Genomic DNA, 26,795 nt, shown 5'->3' on the forward strand with positions numbered 1-26,795 from the left:
AGGTCAGGCTGACAGGCCTGTAGTTCCCAGTTCACACACTTCTTCTCATTAGCTTACTTTTCTCTCTTTCTTTTCTTTGTCTGCTTTTTTTTTTTTTTCCTAGCAATATATTTTGAACAGGAAACCTTTCTTCTTTCTCCCATTGGTTACCTTGTTGCTAGGTTCAAGAGAATATCTCCAGCATAAAAATTGAGAAAAATAGAAGGATAAGGTACTAACATTTCTCAGAGCCTTTTTTTTTTTCCCTTCAAGCTGTTTTTAGAATTGGGAAGATAGAAGAGGTTTACACTGGGATGGCTTGCAAACTGGACTTCCTGAGATTTTTAAACGGTGCTGCAGAGAAGACTTTAAAAACTGAAAAGGCCATATTTCCTGGAGCAGAGAAAAGTGGTTGGGAGTGGTTGTTCACTCTATCATCTAAAAAGAAAAGTATATACATAACACTACACCCGTGGGAAAAACAAAAAAAAAAAAAGCAAAACTATGAACAATATGGCAATGCACTGTGATAACAAAATTCTTCTTTAAAAATATATATAAGAAATAAACATACTGTCAACATGGCTATACATCACACACATTGCACCAGTCAAACGAAAATGGTCTAGTAACCATTCTTGGTATTCTCTAGTAATTCTCATTTTCTAGTAATCATTCTTAGTTTCAGCTTAAGGCAAACATGAAGTAAAATGCATGAAGCTAACACTACCAGCTCAGCTAATCCACAGTAATGTATTAAGTTGTTATACAGAATACATGTAGCTGTGTTAATTTTACAAGACAAACCTTCTTTCCATAAAATAGAAAAGATGTAATAGAATAGGTTAAATTTCACTTGTAGTATGTGGTCAAATACCAGTTTTGTGTATTCTCTTTGTAGTTAATTGAACTTGGATGAACTTGAAGTTGCTTGAACTAGCTTCTCTCTTTGAACTAGCTTGCTTGAACTGCTTTCTGTTTTCAGAAAAGTGGCTTCATAATAATGAAAAATACTCACGGTAAAGGCAAAATGTTTACTTTCAGGAACAACCCCTTTTATTTTAATATTTTGAGTTTTATAGATCACATTAAGATATCCTACTATTGTGTGATACCAAACAAAAGTTATCTTTACTGTTTGCAGTAGAGTGGACTAGGCTATTATTTACACTGACTACATACAGAAAATAATTACTTAAAATTAAATATTTTAATTACAACATTTAAACTGGGTTTTAATTTATTGTTGTTTATTTTTAATAGATAATTTTGTAATTTGACCCTGTTCCCCCAGTATACACCTGTTTTGTGTCTTACAATGGTGTTTTTGTTTAAGAGTATACCTAGCTATTAGACAATATGTTTCTAAGGGAGTTTCCAAGATCAAGTAAGCACTACCATTCTCACTTTGTCTGACCTGCTCTATTTACACAGGTTTTTATGTTTCTCACTCATTTTCCCTGACAAAATTATGTGTTTTTTAAGAAAGCAAGGCTGTGCATGAAACGTAATTATTAGTACCCATGTCTTCTCCAGTTAAGTTCTCTCAGTCAACTCTTCACTGGGAAAACCAAAAAATGGTTTTCACTGTGTGCTTGTCTAGGAGGGACTACACCACTTCTATGTTTCAGTGGGATTTAGGCACTTAAATACGTAGCAACTTTAAAATCCAAGGCTTCAGCATTGTTCTAGGTGACCAATATAATTCATTCAAAGCTAAATTCACATATTTATATTTCTCCTTATATATTTATTTATAGACTATCTCCATTAACAAGTGTTTATAAATATACACAAATGTGTGTGCATGTATACACGTTTCTTTCAGCAAGTCTTTCATTCTTCCTTGATTTTATAATGGATGCATCCATGCATCCATTTTAAGCATGGGTTGGCAAATATCTTAACATAATATACTTAAGAAAGGATCATGAGATATGACTTGGAAAGATTAAGGAAAAAAACAGTGATAAAGTGTATGAACTTAGAAAGAGGTACTGATCTGGAAATGAACTATCAACGCATGCTAAAAATCCATGTAACTGAGAGATGACTCAATGACTCAATGACTGCAGAGGACGGAGGACTGTTTTTTGCAGCTAATATGCGATAACAAAGAAATTAATCAAGCTAAAATCAAATTATGTAAAATACATTGCAAATATAGTGTACAAAAAAGGAAGCAAATATCTGAAACCCTTCTTCTTCTTATGTCATTCCTAAATCATGTTTGTAGAAATTGTTTTGTAGAAATCAGGTTGCTTGTATTTTTAATTATGTAAATTATGTGTTATATATTTAAATAGCTGATACAGATCACCTCATTTTTTTATGTCAGTCTTTCAGGTTTTGTCTTTTCTCATCTATTTGTACTTTGGGAAGATCCATGGAATTCTTCCCTCTTTTTCAATAAAACTAGCAAAATTTTTCATAGAGAAGAACCTAACAACCATGAATGACGCAATATGTTTAAGAAGGAGCTGGGAGAAACAGAATTTGGAAGATAACACTTCAAATAGATAATGAAACTATGATTTTATGCATGGTTATTGAGTTCTTAAATGAGAGTGTTTTCAGCTTTACATAATTGCTTTTCAACCTACAATACTTCTTTAAAAACTTAACCTCTCAGGTTTGATTTTAGTGTTGGTTACTAATGTTTTTAGCTTAAATTATGAATATCATTTTATCTTGCATAAGGAAGTGGTTTATATCTGTATCACTAAAATTAGAGCCCAGCCATAATACCTGTATAACTGATAAAAATCTGCTACACTGGAGCAAACTTCCCAATAATTGACACGGAAATAAATTAGTTAAGAGTGCAGAATTGAACACAAAGGTTATCACAAACCTTTTAACTAAAACTGGGTGATCAACTTTGTCTATTATGAATTAATTTAAATCTTTTAAAAGTTAACGTCTTTTGCTTTTCAGTAAGTGAGCAATGAGAGACAGCTGATCCTCTGATGTATCTGGGTTTCAAGTTCCTAGAACCTACATCTGGAGCTTAATCTTCCGAATTACACAAGAATTGTAAACTTGATAAAAGAAAACATTGCCATTAAACTCAAGGTAAGAAATTATTATACATTGTTTTATGTATCTTTATATAAAAAGTTACAAGTAGCAAGCATATGACACAGGAATGGAACAGTAACAGCAATAATTGTGAATGCATGCTTTTTTACAATGTATCTAATAAAGGGATTTTTGCCAACTCAAATATTCAGTAACATACATGCAGATTATTTTCTCAATGTCAAATTCAGTCATATTGCTAGATGCTTATCCAACAAACATTTCTATTGAAGTGATTATGAATGTCTAAATACCTGATTTCAATAAATTGTTCCTGAAATTGGGAATTTAACTTGCAACAAAAAGAAGAAAGAAAAAGAGAAAGAGAAATGACTGATAAGCATAATAACCAAAGTCTTATTGCCTTCTAGTAATTTTACTTAATACTGTTTGCTGAATTTTGTCATGATATGAGAATAGCTGGTCAGAGAGTCCATAAAACCTCTAGCTGGTGTTTCCAAGGATGATAGTTTCACATTTCATTGTAGCATGTTCAAAATCACTCAGGAGCTCACTATTCTCAAGCAGTCTATATAATGAAAACAACGTACATATAACAAAAGTTCAATGTAAATTTTCTTCCACATATCACACAACATACATGTAAATAACAGACATAAAACTCATCAACTGAAATAAAACAAAGATAAGATAACAAAAAAAAAAGGAGGGGGGGACAGTCTCAGTTAGGGACTAATTTCTTCTTCAAGTTTGCAGCAAATCTCCAAATGTCTTTAAAAACTAAGGAGCACTTGGTGGCCAACAACCAAATTACAAACGTAACATATTATTGTGCAGTGGGAATATCTTGCTAAGGAAGTACGATATGTCTGTACTTCTTAGATTTGGATAAAGGCAATGAAATGAAATTAGAAACACGTCCACTCTCTCTTTCATACAGCTGAAATAATTCCCTGTAATTTTTTCCAGTCAGAGTTTACATGACTGCATGGATAGTTGTCTGAAAGCAAAACGAAGTTAAAATATGTTCTCTCTCTGAGGAAAAATACAGAACAATATTTACCTAAACTATCTAGAAACAATAAAGCATTAAGGGATTCTTTCCCAGCAAAATTTCTGCATACATATATACACATAAACATGTATACACACATATCTGTGTTTATATATATACACAGATATACATATATAAATTGACAGACTAGCAGCTATCTATAACTACATTATAAACATATGAGATTATGTTTATTAAGATTAAGAGTTGATAACAAATTAACCTAAATGAAAAGCTTAGGAAAAGACTCAAAAAAGGAGGTTTAATTTGCAGACATGCACATTAGTGCTACAGAATCTCTAAATTTATCAATACTACCACATACCCTTACCCCGACACTTCACAAGGTTGAATGAATAAAATGAGCTGAAAACAGATATTTCCACAACTTCCTGGCTTGGGCTAGATTGCCAACTTTTGCATACTATTTCACATGCTGGGACTCTAAATTTTATGTTCATAAATTAAAAAAAAAATATTAAACACCAGAGCCATGCAAAGCATCTGTCTTTATAATGTGTTTGGAATTAAGATTATATTTAGCTAGGGGATGATTATAGTGCTGTCTAGAATAACAAATTAATAGATTTTTCTTAGTTTACAATGCTAAACTGGTCATCTGTCTTTCCCTTTTCTCAGTATCCAAACCTGGCTCTTCATACAAGATGACATATAACTTGAGAACTAACATGCATTTTAGCAATATAACAAATAAAATAGAAAGCAACAGATGGTTCAATTGTTGTATAGGTATGTTTACTTACCTCAAGTTTGTCTCTTACACCCTAGTTGTGTTGTACTCAGACTCATGTTTGCTTAGAGACCCAATGAGGCAGAACCTGGAATGTTATGGCTATTTCATTCAAAATAATAATGTTTGCATAGAAAAAAAAAGAAATATATGCATATAGATACTTAATAAACAGTACACCGTGATAATCTGATCACTATTCATGAGGTAATTTACATTGACATGCAAAGAGATTAAAATAATCAAATAACTTTTTTTTAAGAGACAGAAATGCCTTAATGTGCAAAGAAAATATGGAGGGCATGTAAACAGTCACAAGAAGTGCATAAATAATGCATGCAAGAGAAAACACAAATATATATAAAAAGTTTCTGTGTTCTTTTTCAAATAAATTGTTCATAAATGCTTCTGCTTTTCTTTTTCTTTTACTTGTAAACTTTTAATCATTCACATTTACAGTCATTCAAAGTGCAATATACAGTAGAAATAGCTCTTTTATTAAAAATATCAAGCTTGACTTTTTTATTGATTAGAAAGATTCGTTTTAACTACATTCTTATATGTAAATATAAGAGTATTCTTTATTCACTATGCTGTCTCATGTTGTAATCGAGATATATGTATGTTAATATGACAAGCCAAGATACTGTGATTAATAATGGAACAGATACGGTAAAGTTTTGCACATATTGTCATTCATTATATAAAAGAAAATGTTTCATGAGAAAAGGGGTTTCCTTACCCCAGGATTGTGTTTCTCATTATTGTGCCATACATCAAAACGGATGCATGTATTTTTTATTTATTAGTGTATTGATTTAGCGATGTTAGACCAACAATGGATGATACTCAAGGCCACCTCAGTTACAAGGAAACCACATGTATATGGCTCTTTCAAAAACTATATTCACACAAAATCTTCTTTGGTTTTTAAAAATTGTATCTGTTCTCTGTTGACCTATGTGTGTACGCATGTGGGCATGTGTAAAATAGTAAAAGAAAAAGAAAGTTATAAAGTAGAAAGGTAAAACTGAGATACAGGATCCTTCAGGAAACAGGATCAGAGATGAGAGAGAGAGAGAGGAAGAGTGAGATAATATAATGGCATGTGCTATCAGAAAACAGAAGTTTAAACAACAAATAAAGAAGAAATATGTCTTTGTTGAATAAAGAGTGAATATGTTTGGGCAATCAAGTCCTTACACAATAGTCTTCAAAAATCTATTGATACTGACCGCTGAACAGCTTTATCATGTCTGGACAGCCTGTGACTTGTGGTAGGTACCTCTTCAATTTCGTCTATCTCGCACGCATCTGCAGCATCTTGTGAGTAGCTATGCTTCATGACAAGGATATTTCTCCTGTTCATGGGCTGAATGAGTGGTTTTACAGGCTGGGGTTGTATTTCTGTCAAGACAGAAGCATCTCTTGTGCTGAGGTTACTACGGCTGCCCTTAATGCTAGACACTTGTGATCCACAGTGATGGTCATGAATGCATTTTGAAGACGATCTCCGCAGTTTATGGTAATTTTCAAAGTCATCTGCAACATCAGCAAGGTCAGCTGTAGGCCCTGTCCCTCTGAGGGTGCATAACTCATAATGAGGAGGCTCAAACACCTCCTGGAACACTGTTTGATCAAAGTCTGTTTTCCTTTGGACAAACTTTTTACGAGGCTGTTTGATCTGTACTATAACAGAGATAACAATGAGGATGATCACAATGCAAGAAGTGACCCCAATTATAGTCCCACTGGTATTGGTAAGTTGGTCCAATAGGTTAGCTTTTCTTTTTTCTGTGTGACAGGAGAAAAAAAAGCACAGCGTTAATTGCAGTTCAAGAATAAAAACAACCATGATGCATTCACAGATTACTGCAAAGCTGAGCCTAGTCTACTTAATCAATCTCACTGACAAAAAGAAAAAAGGAAGAAATCAGGCATTTGTGAAAGCCAAATAAACAACACACAGGTCCTTTGTGTGCCTAGTAACTTGGAAAGTTATTCATTCTGGATATATTACAAGTTTAATTAGATGAAGGAATTATTTACATTTTTTATAAAAAGCAACCACCATAACAAGCAGATGGCTTTAGTGTCACCTCTGCACTCCATTTGCCTGCTAAAGCCTCCAAGACTGTTACAGATGTTCTCTTAATTATTTTCTGCCTCTTCCTGTAAATATATGCAACTAGGACATTAGGACCAACGAAAGAGCAAAACTTTACAGGATTTAAAAAGAAATACTTCTTTGCATTGGGATCTTCGATGAAGTCCTAATATGTATGAGCTGACTGGGACTGTTGACAGTATTCAATGAGAGCTAAATCAGGAGAAAATAGAAAAGTTATTCCAATTGAGGTTTTAGAAAGAAAAAAAATGTGTGCAAGTCATTTATTTTGTTCCTGACCTGTTAATTACCACAACTTTTCTAAACACCCGTAAAAATCCAAACCTGATCCTACCTACTGTCCTTTACTCAGGAGCATCTAGGCAGTTAGCCAGCAAATTCAGCATTGTGAATGAAGAAAAACAGAAAATATGCAGTAAAACAATAAAAAGAACCTCAGTTTCACCCTACTGTTTTGTATATTTCTCTGTGATTTGCTTTCAAATGGCTGCAGACACATGAGATGGTGACTGAGCCTTGCAGAAAACCAAGCTGAAGGCATTCACATCAGTCTCTCAGGCATAGCACGACTCAGCAACTGTGATTAAGTTTCAACATGCAGTTTAGTGTAATTTTTCCTGGAAATGTAAAACATATCAAAGGGCTTAATAGAAAGCCCTTGACTTGAAAGTTATTGCCACCAAAACAACAACATCCATCTTTTCATAATCTCCTAGATATCAAAAATGAACTTTTCAGTACTCCCCATTGACTACTCTTGTAGATTCACCTGGGGTTTCTCTCACTGCCTGATACAGACTCTATGGAAGTAGCAAAGTTAGAAAAAGCAACACAGCGGCAAACAACCTTTTTGCTGGAATAAGCAAACCTCCTGTCAGAAAAACAAGAGAGAATAAACTCATAAGGTCCTATAAAGGGTTCCTTAGCAAATGAAAGATTAAAATAATTCTGGAAATTATAGAGTGGGGAAAGGTTTCTGTTTTCTTCTGTGCTAAAGTCAAGAACAGATAATTATTTCCCAATCATATGTTTATTTTCTTTGAAGAATATTATGCTATGCCACAGTTTTGCCGTGTTCTTTTGAACTATGTTTTCATTTGTGGTTTACCCTAGTGCACTGCTTGTCAGGATTTTACAGGCTTCAGCAGACTTACGAGCTGACTGTTAATCCACCTCATTCTGAATTTTTTCTTGATTGATTCCAAATCTGGCATATCCCATGTTTCCAGGAACAAATCTGCAGTAGCAGGGTGGGACCGGGGGGGTGGAGGCGGCAGGGGGGAAGCAGACTGTCTCCCTAGCCTGCAATGTAAGTTAAGCTCTTTTCCCTGAAGACAACATGAATGCTGATTTTTTTCTCCAGAAACACAGAGCATTATTTAGAAACCGTTGTCAGCACCTGGTTAGGAACATCAGTCCCTGACATTATGAAAGAGACAGAAAGAGACATTATGCCTGATTTCCTGCACTTGTTCCTTGCTCTTCAATTTCACTCAATTATAGGTAGATTTGGTTGCTTTCTTACAGTGTTAATTCCACTTCACCTTGGTGTTTTAGCCCACCTGGGCTGTTATGAACATGGCATGCAGCTAAAAGACACCTGCTACCCATATGTTACTCCGCTACAAAGGTAACTATGACAAAGGAACCAAAATATGACTTTTTATTACATTTTAGATTGTATGGGAAATGGAGACCAAGTAATCACAAGCCTGCCAGAAGGACATCACCAGCCAGAATGACATAGCCAACACAAATCAACACCAAGTAAAACAAATGCAAACACTGAAAGTAAAATCCATTGGCATTTTTACTTCTCTCCTTTTTCTCTATTGCTTGATGTATGCTCTCCCTGAATTACTCTTCCTGAGCTTTCACCCATCTGGCACCTACTTAACAAGAAACTAAGGATAACATGCTGTATCCCCCACAGTCTCAGTGACTTGACAGTTCCAATTCTACACATTACCTTTGCAGTGGTTTTCATCCCAAGGATACACACAATTCTGGAGTCCATTGCAGACCAATGTATTATTAATACACATATTACTGTGGCAAAAGAATGTGTTGGCTTCACAAGGGGCTAAAAACGAGAGAGAAAAAGCTGGTATTAAGTAGTAAATCATTCCGCTCTCTGCAACAAACACATACAGGAGTGATCATGTAATCTGTAGTATGAGAAAGCTGTACAAGACAGGTTCCTTGAACATATTTAATATTCAACTTGCAGCATTAAGAGTACTCAAGTCACACACTGTTTATTATTCTGTGGCAAGAGATTTTGAGTTCTAAGACAGATGGACTTTCCCATAGTCTGACTCCCATGACTGTAGCAGGTTGCCCACCCACACACTGGTGGTGGATCTTTGATGTGTTATCAACAGTTTTAGCCACAGATCCAAAACACAGCACACCATGGGCTACTATGAAAAAAGTTAACTGTATCCCAGCCAGATCTGATGCATGGGAAATAATGTTGCTGAAACTCCAGTTTTATAAGAAAACTTGCATGACTCAAAGAAGGTATGTATTTTAATGCCCATATCAATGGTGCCTGAACGTTTATCCACAGAGAAAATAAAATTATTTTAAAAACGTTTTGGTCATAAGAAAGGCTGCAGTAAAAAAGTACACCTTTGATCACAAGTGTGAAGATTAAAAAAAGCAACAGTCTTCAGTGTCCCTGAAGCCCATGGTCTAGGAGAATCATGCAAATTAAAGCTGCAGAATCAACACTTTACTGAAGGCCATATACTATTGCTGTCAAGAAGCAGCTTGGAAGGCCATCAGAAGGAATTGTACACACTGCTAAACAGTGCTACTTAGTCAAGTGTTGGGAGATCTTTAGGTGTTGGGGTTGTACTCCAAAATTATATAACATAGTAAAGATAAATTACTCCTCATATTTCTTTTATTAAAACCAAACTAGAAGATCTTTCTCCATTTAGAAAAAGCTGGAAGCCAGGTGCCCACCAAAGCCACTCTATCGCTCCCCTTCTCAGCTGGGCTGAGGAAATATGACGAAAGGCTTGTGGGTCAAGGTAAGGACAGGGAGAGATCACTCAGCAGTTACCATCACAGGCAAACCAGACTTGACTTGGGGAAATTAATTTAATTTATTGACAATCAAGTAAGAGTAGGATAATAAGGAATAAACCCAAATCTTAAAAACACCTTCTTCTCCCTGGGAGGGAACTTTAATCCTGATCTTCTCTACCTCCTCCCCCCAAGCAGCACAGGGGAGCAGAGAATGGGGGTTGTAGTCAGTTCACCACACAGTCATCTCTGCTGCTCCTTCCCCCTCAGGGGGAGGACTCCTCACACTCTTCCCCTGCTGCAGTGTGGGGTCCCTCCCACAGGACACAGTCCTCCACAAACTTCTCCAATATGAGTCCTTCCCACAGGCTACAGTTCTTCACAAAATGCTCTAGCGTGGGCAGGCTGCAGTCCTTCAGGAACAGACGGCTCCAGTGTGGGTCCCCCGTGGGGTCACAAGTCCTGCCAGCAACCCTGCTCCAAAGTGGGTTCCTCTCTCCCTGGGTCCACAGGCCCCGCCCTCCAATGTGGGCTTCCCATGGGGTCACAGCCTCCTTTGAGCATCCGTCTATTCCAGTGTGTGGTCCCCCATGGGCTGCATGTGGAGATCTGCTCCCCCGTGGAGCTCCATGGCTGCAGGGGCACAGCCGGCCTCACCAGGGTCTTCACCAGGGTCTTCACCAGGGGCTGCTGGGGAACCTCTGCTCCGGCGCCTGGAGCCCCTCCTGCCCCTCTTTCCTCACGGACCTTGGTGTCTGCAGGGCTGTTTCTGTCACATAATCTCACTCCTCTCTCTGCTATTGTTCTGCACAGGTTTTTTTTCCCCCTTAAAAATGTTGTCCCAGAGGTGCTACCACTGTTGCTGATGGGCTCAGCCTTGGCCAGCAACGGGTCCATCTTGGAGCCGGCTGGTGTTGGCTCTGTTGGACATAGGGGAAGCTTCTAACAGCTTCTCACAGAAGGCACCCCTGCAGCTCCCTGCTACCAAAACCTTGCCAGAAGCCACACTGGCAGCACCCCCATTATTAAAACCTCGCCATGCAAACCCAATACAGCTACAAACTTTATCAGTGTTAAATCAGTGAAAATTAACCCTTTATGCATTTTTTTAGCTCAAACAACCCAAAAATATTATTACAATTATTTTTAGGGGAACGTTAAAAAGTAACTTAAGACCTTTATCTAATCAGAAAGGAGTTACGGTGTTCATATTATTGATACTTAGAATTTGATGTTTCACGGTAATATTTCTCCTCTGCAACTTTAAAAGCAGTTTCTATAAAAACATATATGCACAGTGCAGAGACTGGCTCAGAGCAGACAACTGCTTCAGTGGTTTGCTAACTAAGGACAATACAAAGGATTTATATTGTAGAACTTAATGACTCCGTATATCATTTCAATAAATCCACTTTTCAATAAGTGCTTAAGTTTGGATATGCCTAAATGACTATAATGCCTTCTTCGGAGCAGTTATGGTCTATTAAACAAATGGTAAAAGCCATCAAAACTTGTTCACACTCCCAAATACACAACCATCCATTCAGAAATAATGGTATACATATACTGTATCTCTTAGTTAATGTAGAAGACAGATCAGCCAGACTGGTTCTGCGCACTGTTCAATTTTTGGAAAAATCTGATATACCATCTCCTAAGTTGCAGTGACCCTGGGCAGGTGTTAAGTTTAGTACAGGAAGGGGCTTACTTTAAACTGGATAGCAAAAGCAGAAAAGAACACATGCGTAGAATCACAGAAACATAGAATAGTTTGGGTTGAAAGGGACCTTTAAAGGTCATCTAGTCCAACCCCGCTGCAGTGAGCAGGGACATCTTCAACTAGAGCAGGTTGCTCAGACCCCCGTCCAACCCGAACGCTGAATGTTTCCAGGGATGGGGCATCTACCACCTCCCTGGGCAACCTGTGCCAGTGCCTCACCACCCTCACTGTGAAAAATTTCTGCCTTCTGTCGAGTCTAAATCTGTCCTATTTCAGTTTAAAACCGTTACTCCTTGTCCTATTGCTACAGGCCCTGCTAAAAAGTCTGTCCCCACCTTTCTTAGCAGCCCCCTTTAAGTACTGGAAGGCTGCAATAAGGTGTCCCTGGAGCCTTCTCCTCTCCAGGCTGAACAACTCTCTCAGCCTGTCCTCACAGGAGAGCTGTTCCATCGCTCTGGTCACTTTTGTGGCCTTACTCTGGACCCCCTCCAACAGGTCCCTGTCTTTCTTGTGCTGAGGGCTCCAGAGCTGGATGCAGCACTCCAGGTGGGGTCCCACCAGCGCAGAATAGGGGGGCAGAATCACCTCCCTTGACCAGCTGGCCACACTGCTTTGGATTCAGCCCAGGATGCAGTTGGCCTTCTGGGCTACGAGCACACATTGCTGGCTCATGTCCAGCTTTTCATCCATCAGGACCCCCAAGTCCTTCTTGACAGGGCTGCTCTCGATCCCCTCATCCCCCAGCCTGTATTGATACTGGGGATTGCCCTGACGCAGGTGCAGGACCCCGTGCTTGACCTTTTTGAAGCTCATGAGGTTCACACGGGCCCATTCCTCAAGCTTGTACAGGACCCTCTGGATGGCAAAGGACCTGCATGTTAGCAAGGGAGTGTGCTTTGGGACAATCCTTATCTGTCTGGTACAGTAATTTGGGGAAAATGAGGGCTGAGCCTGGAGGATACTGTATCACATCATGATGTGACACATTTTATCGGGGACCCACCAGAGGCACTACCATCCTTTCACAGTCTAGCTGCAATTCCTGTTTCTGGGCAAGGAGAGGATCTTTTGGGACTGTTTCTTTCCAACACACAGAAAGAATCTCACTGCTTGCTCTAAACAAAAAAATGAAACAGGGAGGGAAACAATCTATGAAAAGGAAACGTAAGAAGACCTAAATAGCCACAGATTCAAAATACATGGTAATAAGTAGGAAGTGCACGTGAACAGAAAACCCAAATAAAAAATGGGGAAAACACAAGGAGTGACAGGGGAACAAGGAAAAAATTGTTCGGGATTAGGAAAGTTTACGCAAATGAAGCCATAAAGGAGAAAACAAACAAAAACAGAACACACAAAAACATCCAGAGTTGCATGAAAGGCCTTAGAAGTGAAGTGGTAAAGACAGTGCCATGTGTCTGAGCAGGCAGAACCCCTTGCCTATCTATGGCTTGCTCTCGCCACTTTAAAATCAGTCTGATTTAATCCTGAATGCAACAGCAAAGAAAGGATTAATAATGGAAAAACAACATCCAAAAGAATAGAGAACAATTTAAGGGAAGGAAGGACATTTGTGCAAGGCAGAAATAAAGGAATTTAGAAGTATAGTGGTGGTAAGTAGAGAAGGAGGAACTAGAGGAACGTAATAAAGGAAGAGGAAGAAAGAGAGAACTGCACAGTAGAAATAGATGACACTTAGGACATTCTGCACTGAAAAGAATGACAAGAGATTTTATATCAAATGAAAAATATTAGGAAATGTTTCAGAAATAAGAAAGAAAAAATAAGAGCAGTACAAAAGATTTTTTTTCAGATTTAAGAAGAAGGGATAATTATGCAAATTAATGGCAGGGAGATCTGGAAATGAAAAGCAAGAGATAAGAAGAAAAAAGAAAAAAAAAATCTGTTTCTTTAAATTGTGCTATTGAACTATGGAGGAAAGAGGTGGTATGTGAATTAATGGCAAAACTAGATGAATAGTGAAGCAGAGCAATTTCAAAGTACAGCAAACTTAGCATGGGAGAAACCCAAATATAAGATTCCTAAACCTAATGACAAACAGCCCCCTCTTGTTCATATTTATAAAATTAGTATAGTCGAGTCCTCTCTGTGGTCCTTTGAACTTGGAGTGATTAAAGTGGACAAGAAATCAATATACTTTACCCACTCTGGTGAAAGCTTTTTGTTGTAATGAATGAAAGCATCAAGGGAGGCTGAAAACTTGTCAGTCCCATTGTACATTGGAGGAATTAAGGTTTTTGCCATTGAAGAGGCAAAGCAAAGGGGTCTTGGGGTGATGCATCAATGACATTCTAGTAATAGCAAAAATATAAATGAATTGGTAGTAAACAGGGTTCTTTTACAGCAAGATGGATCTGGTCCTGATGCTTTCCTGAAGCTGTTACAGAACCCACAATTGGAGAGGAAACTAGCAGACAAGGTGTGTGGCAGCAACACTTGATAGCTTAACGTAAGTCTTGAACATCATCTGCGGCAATGCCTCAATAGGTAAATGTTTAAACAGGAGAAAAGGTTGTCAATGTTTTCACAAAAGGAAGCTGCTGCTATCATTAGCTTCAATTAGATAAAGCAGCACGAACCTCTGCACCCAGCAGAAACCCTGCCCTATCGCTCTGCCATCTTCCCCATGACTATAAACGCCCCTGACATGAGAGAGCAGCGGGAACGCAGAGAGCCCTGCCTTGTGTTGAGTGATGAGCCAAGTGAGAGTTTTTAGGTCAGGATTAATGGACAGTGTTGGCCCACAGCTACCAGTATTTTAGTAGGTGTCTGCCTGCTACGGACTACCTGCTCAGGGACAAGAAGTAAATGAAACCTTCTTCAGACAGCTAGAAGAAGCCTCACATTCTCAGGACCTGGTCCTTACGAGGGATTTTAACCACCTGATATCTGTAGAGGGCAACACAGCAGGGCAGAGGCAATCCAGGAGGTTTCCAGAGTGCACTGATGATAACTTCCTGATACAGGTAATCAAGGAGCTGATAAGGGGAGCTCTGCTGGGCCTCATACTTTTATAAACAAGCAAGAACCAGTTGGTGATGTGAATGTCAGGTGCAACTCTGGCTGCAGTGATCATGAGATGATGGAGTTCAGGATGCTGCAAAGAGGGAATAAGGCAAAAAGCAAGATCAAAACATCTGCGGTGCTGTGTCCAGTTCTGAGCTCCACAGCACAAGAGAGACATGGACATACAGGAGTGAGTCCAGCAAAGAGCCAAAAAGACCATTAGGTCATCTGACATACCAGGAGAGGCTGAGAGAGCTGGGACTGTTCAGCTTGGCAAAGAGGAGGCTTGGGGATCTCATCAGTGTGTACAAATACCTGATGGGAGGGAGTAAAGAAGACAGAGCCAGGCTCTTCTCAGTAGTGACCAGTGACTGGACAAGAAGAAATGAGCGCTAAACGAAATACAAAAAATTCCCCTTAAATGCAAGAACAAACTTTTACTTTGAAGCTGGTCAAACACTGTGCAGGAGCTGGTTACCCACAGAGGCTCTGAAGTCTCCATCACTGAAGATATTCAAAACACAACTGGACACTGCCCTGAGCAAACTGCTGTAGCTGACTCTGCTTTGAGCAGGAGGATTGGACTAGACCATATTCTGGAGTCCCTTCCAACCTCAAGCCTTCTGTGTCTCTCTGAAAAGACGGCTGCATAATTAGATTAAAAGTGACCGCTGGGAACACACAGTTATGTTATTTCTCCTGTGTCCCAAAGCTGCCTTGAGTCAAGCTCTGCCAAGGTACTTGCCTAGAAATAAGTGAGATGATAGCAAATTCAGCACAATGAATGATTATAATGATTGTAACGAGAGCGAGAAAATTAGAACAATACATATAACAACCTGATGTATTTTAATAACTTTAAGTCTTTGATAAATTGTTGGATTTTTACAGCATGAAAACTCTATAATTTAAATTAAATCACCAATTAAAGAAAAAATTATTATTAAGTGTTCTTTTTCCAGAATGGATTTGAACAAATAAATATTTTTTATGCAAAACTGTCATTTATATAAAAAATATATATACAAACCAAAAACCTTCAAACACTTTCATTCTACATTATTTTTAATGATAATGTTTTCTTTTTTAAAAATTATATCTGTGTGTAGGGATACCTTGTATCTTAATATAAAACAGATTTTACAGTTATTGAATTAATTATAATGTAATTTCTCCTTTGCAACAAGTATTTATACTGAACACAAGATGGTGCACTTATCCTAGAAGATACATAAGCAAGGGAGTTAACAGGAATAGATATTATATCCTAGTCTTTTTCAGGTTTAGGAAATCCATACTTTAAAAAATCCTAGAATAATAACAACCCTATTTCTGTTATCTGGCATGTAAATATATTTTGTTTCTAGTACAATTTAAGAGATTGTTATAATGATCATATTTCCTGAAGGTTACCGTCACAGTATTCAAAAACCCTGAGTATAGCGTTTGAACTGCTTTCAAAATATATAAACATTGAGCCAATGGAGTTGTCTATAGTTTCTTACTATTGGAAGGTTTTGGGAATGCACATGAAGCCAATAATCTATACTTTTTCACTTATTAAATTATTATGATCATAAATTCTTTTAGTCCTGAATAGTCCTAAGGCAGAGAAACATAGAGCATTACTAGTTCTTCCATATGCTGTATTTACAAGTAATGCGAAATATAAGCAGTCATATTTTATGTATATATAAAAAAATACTGCTTTCACTGAGGCAATAAAGTAAATAATCATAAGTAAGACACGCACATTTATACTATAAAATAACAATATTTATAAATTATATAGCAATATATAATTTATATTATAGCAACTATAGCAATTAAATATTCTGCATGTTCTTAATTATTATATTATTGAGATGCTATGACATTAATAATAAAATATATTATCTCTGGGTGTTGAGCATCATTTTGCTGGGCATCACAGGGTACTTTGCACATAAAATGCAAACACGGCCGGGTCAAAAATCTTTTACAAGATTAAGTCAAAAGCTGACTCGCTATGGGCCTGGTGTGAAGCCTGGCTGTTCCCCTTCAGTGCAGTGCTTTCCCCAGTGTACTCGCACTGGTCCTCAGCACTACGTAGAGTCAGCGTAACCGTTTTGCTTCTAGGCTGTGAACTCGCTCTGAGCAAGCTAGCCCGGGTGTCTGCACCCTCCTTCGCTGAACTGCTTGGACTTGCCCTTTGAGCGTCTTGCAAGACAGGGATTTCAGTCTCCGACTGCCTAATCTTAGATGAATGTCCTACCCCGCTCACTATTTTTAAGCTTCTCTCCTTCCCCCCTTCCCTTCTTGTCATAACATTTTTGAGAAGTCTTGCTTTCTCCTGAGGGTGAACGGGAGAATTCTGAAATCTTAATAATGGTTACATATGAGGAATATTTCACACTGAACTCGTTAGACATTTCACACCTACTCCTCACATCCTCAAGACAGCTCTGCAGATGAATTCTTTTAAGTATAGATAATTTGGATTTTTCCCACTGTTCCTTACTGAAAAATAGAGCTTTCTGTCCTTCACAAGACAAATTAAAATTAAATTCTTTGAATGTTCCTTGAATAATCCTTGAAACAGAGGAAGAAGTTTTCTCTCAGCCTCTCCAAGGAACAGTTCATCAGTCATGCCGAAAGACTGTTTCACTTTATTAAAATTATAAAATTATTAAGATGGTTTTACTACTGCACACTACAAGTATATTACCTAAAGTAAAATTACTTCTCTTTTCATTTGCCACCAATGAAAAAAACTTATAAAAATACAGCTATTAGGAACTTGAAAATGAAATGTGTCTAACACCAAATTTTCTTTCTCAGCCACCTTCAGAGAGCTCTGTTCAAAAATGTAACTTTTACTATTTACTAATAGCAGACATGCATTGATAATCTAGTCTTAAAACACACTTATATGTGGTTTCATGGGAGTTTTTTTGGAATACAAACTCACCAGAGAACGGCAGCTCAGGAGCATGTGCTCAGAGCTTCAGTCTGAGTTCAGTTTATACTCTCTAGGCACCACAAGCAGTTATTTTGTTCAGGGACAGAGAGGCACTGGGATGCTTAGCCAGTGAGTGTCCTTCACTAGACATAGCTGTAAACAGCACAGAGGGGCAAAAAATCACAGACGAGTGCTCACCAGTAAGGAGGCAATACCAAAGTTTTCTTTTTTTTATATATTAGTGTGGAAGTCAGGAGTAAAAGCAGCAAAGCTGCAATCTATTTACACTCCTACGTCCTTGCCAAGGAAAACCATCTCTTCATGTGTGTTGCACTTATTGCTTTGTTGTTCCCTTTCTCTGCAGTTCCTTTTGCATTACCACAGCAAACACAGTCATTAATACTGCATGCTTGCAGTGCCTTTTCCCCATTAGAGAACTGTCCGTGCTGGGATGATCATGTTCAGGGATTCTGGCTGTAAAGAAGGACTTGAGTGCTGTTAATTGATAAAGCTGTGCATTACTCTTCTAAACGTGGCTGTAAATTGCTATCCAAATAAACGTTTTGTTAATAAAAAGAAAATAAGAATGATAGAACTTGTGCTGCTTTAAGAAAGCCACATGGGACAGGGCTTTAAAAACAGGTTTAGAGCTCGAAGGAGCAACGAAAGAGAAGGAATGATATTTTTCTGGTCTGGGGTTTTTGATGCAGGGTTATGGACAGAGAAAGAAGCAGCGCTACCAAATAACAGTCAGAGGTGAGAGAACGAACATCTCGCCTGCTGCGCACACAGAGGGATTTTCTCTTATCCCATATGCCCTGTTTTTACGAATCCGCTTTTACGTTGAAGCATAGGTGTGTCTGCTCAGGAGCAGCTCTTTGAAGATACCGTAGGTGTCTGTCATTAATCAGTCTGGAGATCACTCTCACAGTCGTGGAAAATGAAATGAACAGTTAGTCAGCGGGTGAAAAAACAAAGCCTCATTTTTCAAGCCTTCTTACAAGATGAACAGACACCTATTGATGATACTAGCTTTCTTGTTTTCCTTTCTCTGATTCTTAAATTAATTTACTGGATATTTGAAATCTATTTTAGACAGATCATACACATACTATCATACACAAAAACATGATTCAATATATATGTCTAGAAGATATATTAAAGATTAAAAAGGTAAGGACGTAAGCAGATAAACCCCGTAATGATAGTTGGAAAAGCTAATAATGCTGATCACGAAATATCAGGTCATCACTCTAAATTATCAGCTATTAAGAATTAATTTGTTATTAAGTGTTACTTAGAGCTCTACTACTATTTTGATGATGTGAGACTCATTACTGATTTTCTGGTGTAGGAAATTTAACAACTTCTTGCATTATATGCATTTCCTTCAGACAGATTTATAGCACTGCTGGTCTGCAGAGCATCACTGCTAGAGGTTTGGAAACTTGTAAGACCACTTTCTAGATGCCAACAAAAAAGATGTATGCATTTCAAATGCAGTTGGAGCACACTGTATGAAAATAATCATATAAGAAATCTCTTTAAGATTTCTCTGTTCTACACAAAGGTAAAGTCCCCAGGAAGTGGCTCTGTAACAGGAATGATCACTGAAGAGAGTTACACAGAAAGAAAACGTTCCTCAGGATAAAGTAGCCCTTTTCCAACGGAAAAACACTACCAGTTCGCAGAGCCTTGTATAAGGGAAGACTCACAAGCTCGGCAACATAACTCCACACTAAGGAGAGGAAATTTGGGAGCTGCAGACCACAACACCTCCCGGCCATTCCCACAGCAAGAGTAAATACGGGAATTTTACTTTGTCACTCTTTAACATAACCACAACATAAATGTCATCTTCTGTTTCGTTTCTTTCTCAGCTCTAGGTGAACAAAATAGATTTTTTCCTCTTTGTCCCCAAGTAGAGACACAGGTGTTTGTTCCCCGATGCAGATCTCCCTGAATGAGGTCTGACATCCCTTCTCTTCCATGCAGATGATCTAATTACTCCCACACGCTGCTGAAAGGCATTGCCGTTCACATGCTATGAGCTGTGTCTCGCAGTGCGCGCACCGGACATCTGCTCTCGCTGACTTCTGACAGCCAGCACCCGTCTGCTGCACAGGGCAGCGCTTACTGACATGGCACAGAAAGTACAACTGGCATCACCTTTAAAGTCAAATTCCAGCATTAAAAACACAGATGCAGTTTCTTCTAATATTTATGAGCAGGCTGTGCATATGTATCTCAAAGCACAATTTAGCCCTTAATAAACATTCAGCTTTTAGCGCGCAATGACTGTTCAGGATAAATTTACAGAAAACACATCATATTAATATTTCCAACTTCCCAGTCAGAATATCGTGCAGTATAAACTATCTCCGTTTACAAGAATGGAGTAGCTCATAAGATGTAGCATGTCAGGTAAACATATTAGGAATACTATAAGAGAATAAAGCGTATTTTCCTTTAAATTATGAAAGCATTGCAAACACACACTTATTCAAACCTTTATTTCAAGTTTGTCATCATAGTGCTTCACTCTCCAGTTCCTTATATGCTGTGAACCTCCAGTGTCTATGCAGTTGTTTCTAAGGTAACAGATCAGGATGTCTTATGAAAAAAAATGAATCAGATCTTGAATATTCAAGACATCTCCAGTTGCAGAAATGAGAAAAGGACAGTATCATCTCAACTGAGGGTTCTCAATATCTTTTAGACCCTGGCCTGATCTACAGACAACAAAAATATAATGCACCCTAAGGCTGCAGTGTGAGAGAACAGTGGTGTGTGCAATTTCAGGCATGTAGACTGTCAGAAATTTTTAATCAGAGCCATAATTAAGGAATTAGAGAGGCTGTTTTCAACAGAGTCTCATTGCCTCATTGCAGGGTACACACGCAGAGAATACAGATGAAGAATCTGTTTGGTACGATTGCGCCTTCATTCCAACCACTGACAGCCACACAGAAATCCTCCTGTCAGGCATGTGATGCACAAACCAAAAAAATACATTAAAAATGAACATGAATCAGCATGTGAAAATAAATGTGTATGCTTCTTCCTCAAGGGACCAAATATGCATTATTTCCATCAAAGAAAACAAGTTTATATATTTCATAAGTGATTACCTGAGTCAATCATTTTCAGTGAGTGAGATTATTGGGTTCTGTTGAGGGTTTTTTGTGGTTTGTTTTTTTTTTTTTTAAACTGACTAGAACGACCTTTTGTTTCTTTCAAAGGCTGTTTTGCTTAATATCTGAGTCCAGTAATCATATGAAGATATGAATGCAAGCAAGGTACATAGACAGAATATTAACCAAAATATCATGTAAAGCTTTTAGAAAACTTCTGTTACTACAAAAAATTAACTAAATTCTTTGCTTAACAATAAATGACATGCATGTTTATTGATGTATGCACTCTGGAATATGCACAAACACACCCATCATCTGTGATAAAATAATCATAAGGTATTTTTCAAATGCTCATCATAATGAGATCTAAAAAATCAAATTCATAGAAAAGGATCAGACTTGATAAAAACCTTCAGAGGTGTATTATTTTCCACACTGTGTAAGGGAAAACTGAGACATAGCAACCTGGTAGCTTGGGGATTGATAAAAGTCACAGTCATATGACCGGACAGGTCGTGACTACTCATACCCGTCTTCCTGTCTCTGAATCCTGTGCTCTACAATTGCGTTACAAATTATTGCATGCTATAAATGCTTGGAATAAAAACTGTTCTGAATATTTATATATCTTGTTTGGAAACATTCTTCACTGACTACTCTGCATGAAGAAAACATTAACAGTTTTTGGGTCATGTATCATTTAAAAAACTGAAAGGTGGATGCATTGATTAGGGTCTTACGTTCTTGGAAAGATGTGAAGAGCATCTGGAATCGGCTGCTTCGACTGCCTTCATCTGCCCACATGCGGATTACACCGAGACCTGTCCGCAGCATTACATCATTAGCAACAGTGCTGCAAAACTTTGCTTTCAAATCCTCCACAGAGCTGCTTCCGTCATAGACAGCTACAAAATTCCTTTTGCATTCGTTGGAATTCTGCATCTCATAGTCCAAGAATCGCAAATAGATCTATGAAACAAACAAGCAAAAAAGGCAACATGTACAGACATTCGAGAATGACTAAACTAACATTAAACACCTTTGCTTTAGCTCATGAGAGAATGACTACACAACATCATCATCAAAATAATTTTTCTGGAGCTGGTGGTACATAGGCCACTTCCCTGGAAGGGCATTAATACAGAAATTGAACACTGTTTATAATTGCTAGCATTTTGTCTTGCTTGAGAATAGAAACCAGTGGAAGAACTAGATATTTTTGTTTTCTTTGCAGTAAGGTCCTAATTACCCAATATATACTCGTCTTTGTAAAGTATGTACAACACTCCTTCAAGCTGAAGGACAGACAAGCTAGAAATTTCTTTCATTGGCTGGCACAATATTGCTCTGTTACTTGTCTGACGTGGAAAATAAGGCAAATAATTGCTGCTACCTCCCCAGAGTCAATATGTGTCATCTTTGTGATATGTTTTAGCTACACTAACTCAGGAAGCAAGAATCTGGGAGCCAGGCAGAACTCAATAATTATTTTTTTTTATGTTTCCTCAAGAAATTTGGCCACCATCTCAGCTTTTCTAAACAAAGCCTTGTAGTATATATCTTTATAATTTAACAGGGTTGAAATCAAGCGTATTTCATGTCAACTACTCGTAACCTAAAAAGTTTTTTAGAAAATGTTTCTTGCATACAAGCTAAGTTCTCTCATAAATGTAATAGATGTCTTGCCCTTTGAAAAGACCTCTTCAAATCTACCCAAAAAGAAGCAGGGGTGAGAAGAAAATGCTATTATTTGATATTCAACTCTACATGGACTTTAACAGGGAAAACCACTCATTTTAAATGCAATTGCTAATATAACCAACATCAAACATTCCAGTAACAGAGAAGCTAAGTAATATTTTCAATAGACACATGATACAAAATCAAACTGCCAGGCATACCCAGGAGACTTCAGGATAATGATACAGGAAGGTGAATTAAGGCAGAGATAACATAAAAAAACAGTAAAGTTATCCAGCATCCAGTTGTATGCATCTTCACTTGAAAAAATAATCAAAAAGAAACTCCACTGCATTGGACATCAGATATACTTCTTTACAAACAAATTTATTAACTTCAGGTAGTTTTTTACATGCACAGAACAGTTGCTTAAAAAGTTTCTCTGGATTTGCATAAAGCACACAAACATAACATATCCCAGTAGCAACAGGATTCACCACTTCATTATATTACAGTTCTTATGGTTTGAGAATTATGTGCTATTAAGCAGTCTGCCACAGTTTAATAATAGCTCAGATTTTTAAATGAGCCTTTTCAGGTAGTGTATTGTGGTACATTTTCATTCCTTGCTGTTCTTTGCAATTGGTCTCTCTGAAAAGAATATTTGTAAAACAGTTTTTACTAGCATATGAAATTTGGTATACTAAGTTACATTTTGCTTCCCTAACTCTCTTCTAGTATGTTATTTCTTATACTAATCACTGCTTATATTCCAACTTTCCCATCCTCCAGAAACACTCAGAGGAATATATTTCAATTAAATTGCAGTTAACGAATTCTACTTTCACCATGTATCCTGGTTTTTAAATGCTATAAATTAAGGAAGCTGCTTGTATTGATCTCTGTAAAATGGAACAGTTAACAGCAATACACAAAGTAATATTCAGATGGCAATATCTTATATCAAGGAATACTTTTTCTAGTGTTTTTCATTTCATTTACTGGTTGCTCCACCCCTGCAGTAGAATGAAAAATTAGTAGAGTTTGGTCAACAAACATTGCTGAAATTTTCTAACAGTATTTGCCACTTTTTACAAATGTGTTGTCTTGAAATATTTTGCAATTTCCTCTCCTACTGGGGCACATGCAATTTCCATTCCCACCTACTTCCTTCACAAAGTCATACTTATAAAGGTTTGTTTTGAATTCTGAAGATTTGTTGAGTGCAGAAAATGCATTTCTGAAGTTCCTCTGTGCTGGCTACATAACTTACAAGTCTCCCTTTCTCTCTCTGCTCTCTTCCTCCCTTTTCCAGGTACTCAGGTACCTGATCCTTACTCCTTCTCATGCTCCAAATCCTTGTTCTTGGTGTTCTCCAGCTCTTTAGAGCATTTCAGTCTTGCTGATGCCTGCCTACTTTCACTCCTCAGATGTTCCTCGTCTTCAGTGTGGCTTCTGCTTTTTTCTGTTTATGTAGTATCAGCCATTTGCACAGCCACCAGACAGATGACGGACATTTGCTGCCAGTTACTTAGAATCATAGAATTATAGAATAGTTTAGGTCGGCAGGGACGTTTAAAGGTTATCTGGTCCAACATCTGTCCCTGCAATGAGCAGGGACATCTACAACTAGATCACGTTGGTCAGAACTGCATCCAGCCCAACGTGGAATGTTTCCAAGGTTGGGGCATCTACCACCCCTCTGGGCAACCTGTGCCAGTGTTTCACCACCCTCACTGTGAAAAATCTCTTCCCCACGTCTAGTCGAAATCTCCCCTCTTTTAGTTTAAAATCATTACCTCTTGTCCTATCACTACAGACCTTGCTAAAATGTCTGTCCCCATCTTTCTTAGAAGCCCCCTTTAAGTACTGGAAGGCTGCAATCAGGTCCCCCAGAGCCTTCTCCTCTCCAGGCTGAACAACTCCAACTCTCTCAGCCTGTCCTCACAGGAGAGGTGCTCCATCCCTCTGATCATTTTTGTGGCCTTACTCTGGACCCACTCCAACAGGCCCATGTCTTTCCTGCGCTGAGGGCTCCAGAGCTGGACACAGGACTCCAGGTGGGGTCTCACCAGAGTAGAGGGGCAGAATCCCCTCCCTTGACCTGCTGGCCACACTTCTTTGGATGCAGCCCAGGATACAGTTGGCCTTCTGGGCTACAAGCACACATTGCTGGCTCATGTCCAGCTTTTCATCCATCAGGACCCCCAAGTCCTTCTTGACAGGGCTGCTCTCGATCCCATCATCCCGTAACCCATAATAATACTGGGGGTTGCCCTGATGCAGGTGCAGGACCCTGCGCTTGACCTTGTAGAACGTCATGAAGTTCACTGTTTTTTTTTTACTCTTGCTCACTTGTTCTTTATTTCTATCCTGCTCTCTTATATGTATATATTTATATGTATATATGTATGTGTGTATGCATATATATAAGCACACATATATCTTCTATAGGGTATCCCATTTCAGTATTGAGTTATAATTTATATTCATTTTCATTCTTACAAGAAATGTGTGCTAGTCCTCTCTGTGGTTATAAAATACCATCTCTCACAGCAATTTCCAGCATTTATCAATTATTCCTGATGCATTTAACAGATTGTTCGTATAACAGTACAGCCAAAGTTTTATTTCCATGGGCTTATATTTTGCCATTATCTAGTTTCTGGTGGCATGCTTATAAAATAGTAAAATATTTCTTAGAGTAACAGGTATAAATGCTGAGAAGGAATCAAGAGGACAATAACTTAGCATTTCACTTTGAGTTTTTCAGTGAAGAAGCCAGCACTTCAATTTTTCCTAAGCTTGAATGCTGCTGTCAGTCATACTGGTTCATTTCTCTGTGTGATACATTCAGCTAAGATCATAACATATATGGACTTGATAGGTACGGGAACCACTGGAAAGAGATATTTGGCTTTAAAATCTATGTCCGTCCTTCAGAAGACAGATGGAACCTTCTCCAATGGTATGCAGTTTCATAAAATAGAGAAAATAAATTCCTGATATTCTGAGGTGAGTCGGAGTTTCATTCTCATAGTCTCCTTTGGAGATGACTATTCCCAGAACTTCATATAAAATAATGAGGACTTGATCCAAAACTCACTGAAATCAGTGGGTATTCTTCCATTTGCTTAAGTTTATTTGGATCAGACCTATGGATTAAGACTGCAGTACATTTTTAAAAACTGGAAACTGATTACACAAACTGACAACCTCATATTGGATCAGATTTTATTTTAAAGAGCTGGAATAATGCAATTGCATCTGCACACCTCTGCCAATTTTTATGGTTTTATTACTATATATTTGCCATTGTTCCTGTCACTGGCTGCAAGACCCACACTGGCAGGAAAAAAGGCCTAATAAATTGAGTCTCCCAGGGAAAGAATAAAACTGATTATATGACAAACTGTTATCTAATGCAAAATGTTCCTGATGCATAGTTTTCTGAAATCAGTAGCAATATTCTCATTACTTTCACTGGTTTGTGGATCTCATGAAGAGAAATTAAGCAGAAAGTGGGAGAAAAATTGTCAATATTTCTGGTTATTTCATTTACGGAGATCTTAGTCATTACTTCTACCAGCAGTGAATAAGAAGCTTTGCTCCCCCAAAAGCAAACAAATGAACAAAAAACAGGTCACAAACTCAAGTGCTACCATCTGCCTTCATTAAGCCTTTTTTCACTGATAACAGTGGGAGGTTTTAGAATGATAACATTTCTGTAGGTACTGATCCATTATATTGGCACAATTGGGACATTCTTGTTGAAGAGAACATCTTATTTGAAAGAAATAGCATAACTGCCATATCTTCTTCATTCACATTTTTTTTGTAAAGTTTTAATAAGACACTTTCCTCAAATGATCAGTTCCACATCACGTTACTTAGGAGAACGAGCTGCTAGTGCACATATATTGGCTTTTACTGAGCTTTGAGATGTCACTGCAAATGCCAATGTCATTAACAACAAAACTGATAAAGCCTCACTGCAACTATGGCACATATAATTTACACTCAGTCACATTATATTTTAAATAATTGTCTTGTCACCTTTAAGGTTTGTATTGTCATCATAGTAATGAAAAAGGAAATGCTGGATCAGTTTTACTATTTTTTTAATGTAAATTTGAAAACAACAGAAATCTCTGACTGTATAGATTAGAAAAAAAAAAGAAAGAATGATTGTAAAGTATTAATAATATATCACCTCAGTAAAATAGTCAGATTATAATCTCTTCATAGTGAATCACTTTTGATGAGTTCTGCTTTTTAATCAATCACTGAAGGTTAGGGC

At 37.8% G+C, this 26,795-nt stretch overlaps 1 protein-coding gene across 1 annotated transcript in view; it reads right to left on the bottom strand.

The window, feature by feature from the left end:
- Positions 1-3,062: 3,062 nt before the first annotated feature.
- Positions 3,063-26,795, bottom strand: part of LOC104615043 (neuropilin and tolloid-like protein 1) — a gene marked incomplete at its 5' end in the record, with an annotated part of 30,016 nt that continues 6,283 nt past the window's right edge. The window contains 5 exons of the mRNA XM_010286295.1: positions 3,063-3,589; positions 4,840-4,914; positions 6,062-6,620; positions 8,924-9,037; positions 21,556-21,784. Coding sequence (XP_010284597.1) covers positions 4,854-4,914; positions 6,062-6,620; positions 8,924-9,037; positions 21,556-21,784 — 963 coding nt within the window. The remainder of the gene's footprint in view (positions 3,590-4,839; positions 4,915-6,061; positions 6,621-8,923; positions 9,038-21,555; positions 21,785-26,795) is intronic.

The sequence above is a fragment of the Phaethon lepturus genome, unplaced genomic scaffold (assembly GCF_000687285.1).
Source record: "Phaethon lepturus isolate BGI_N335 unplaced genomic scaffold, ASM68728v1 scaffold7094, whole genome shotgun sequence".
In the NCBI taxonomy this organism is placed as follows: domain Eukaryota; kingdom Metazoa; phylum Chordata; class Aves; order Phaethontiformes; family Phaethontidae; genus Phaethon; species Phaethon lepturus.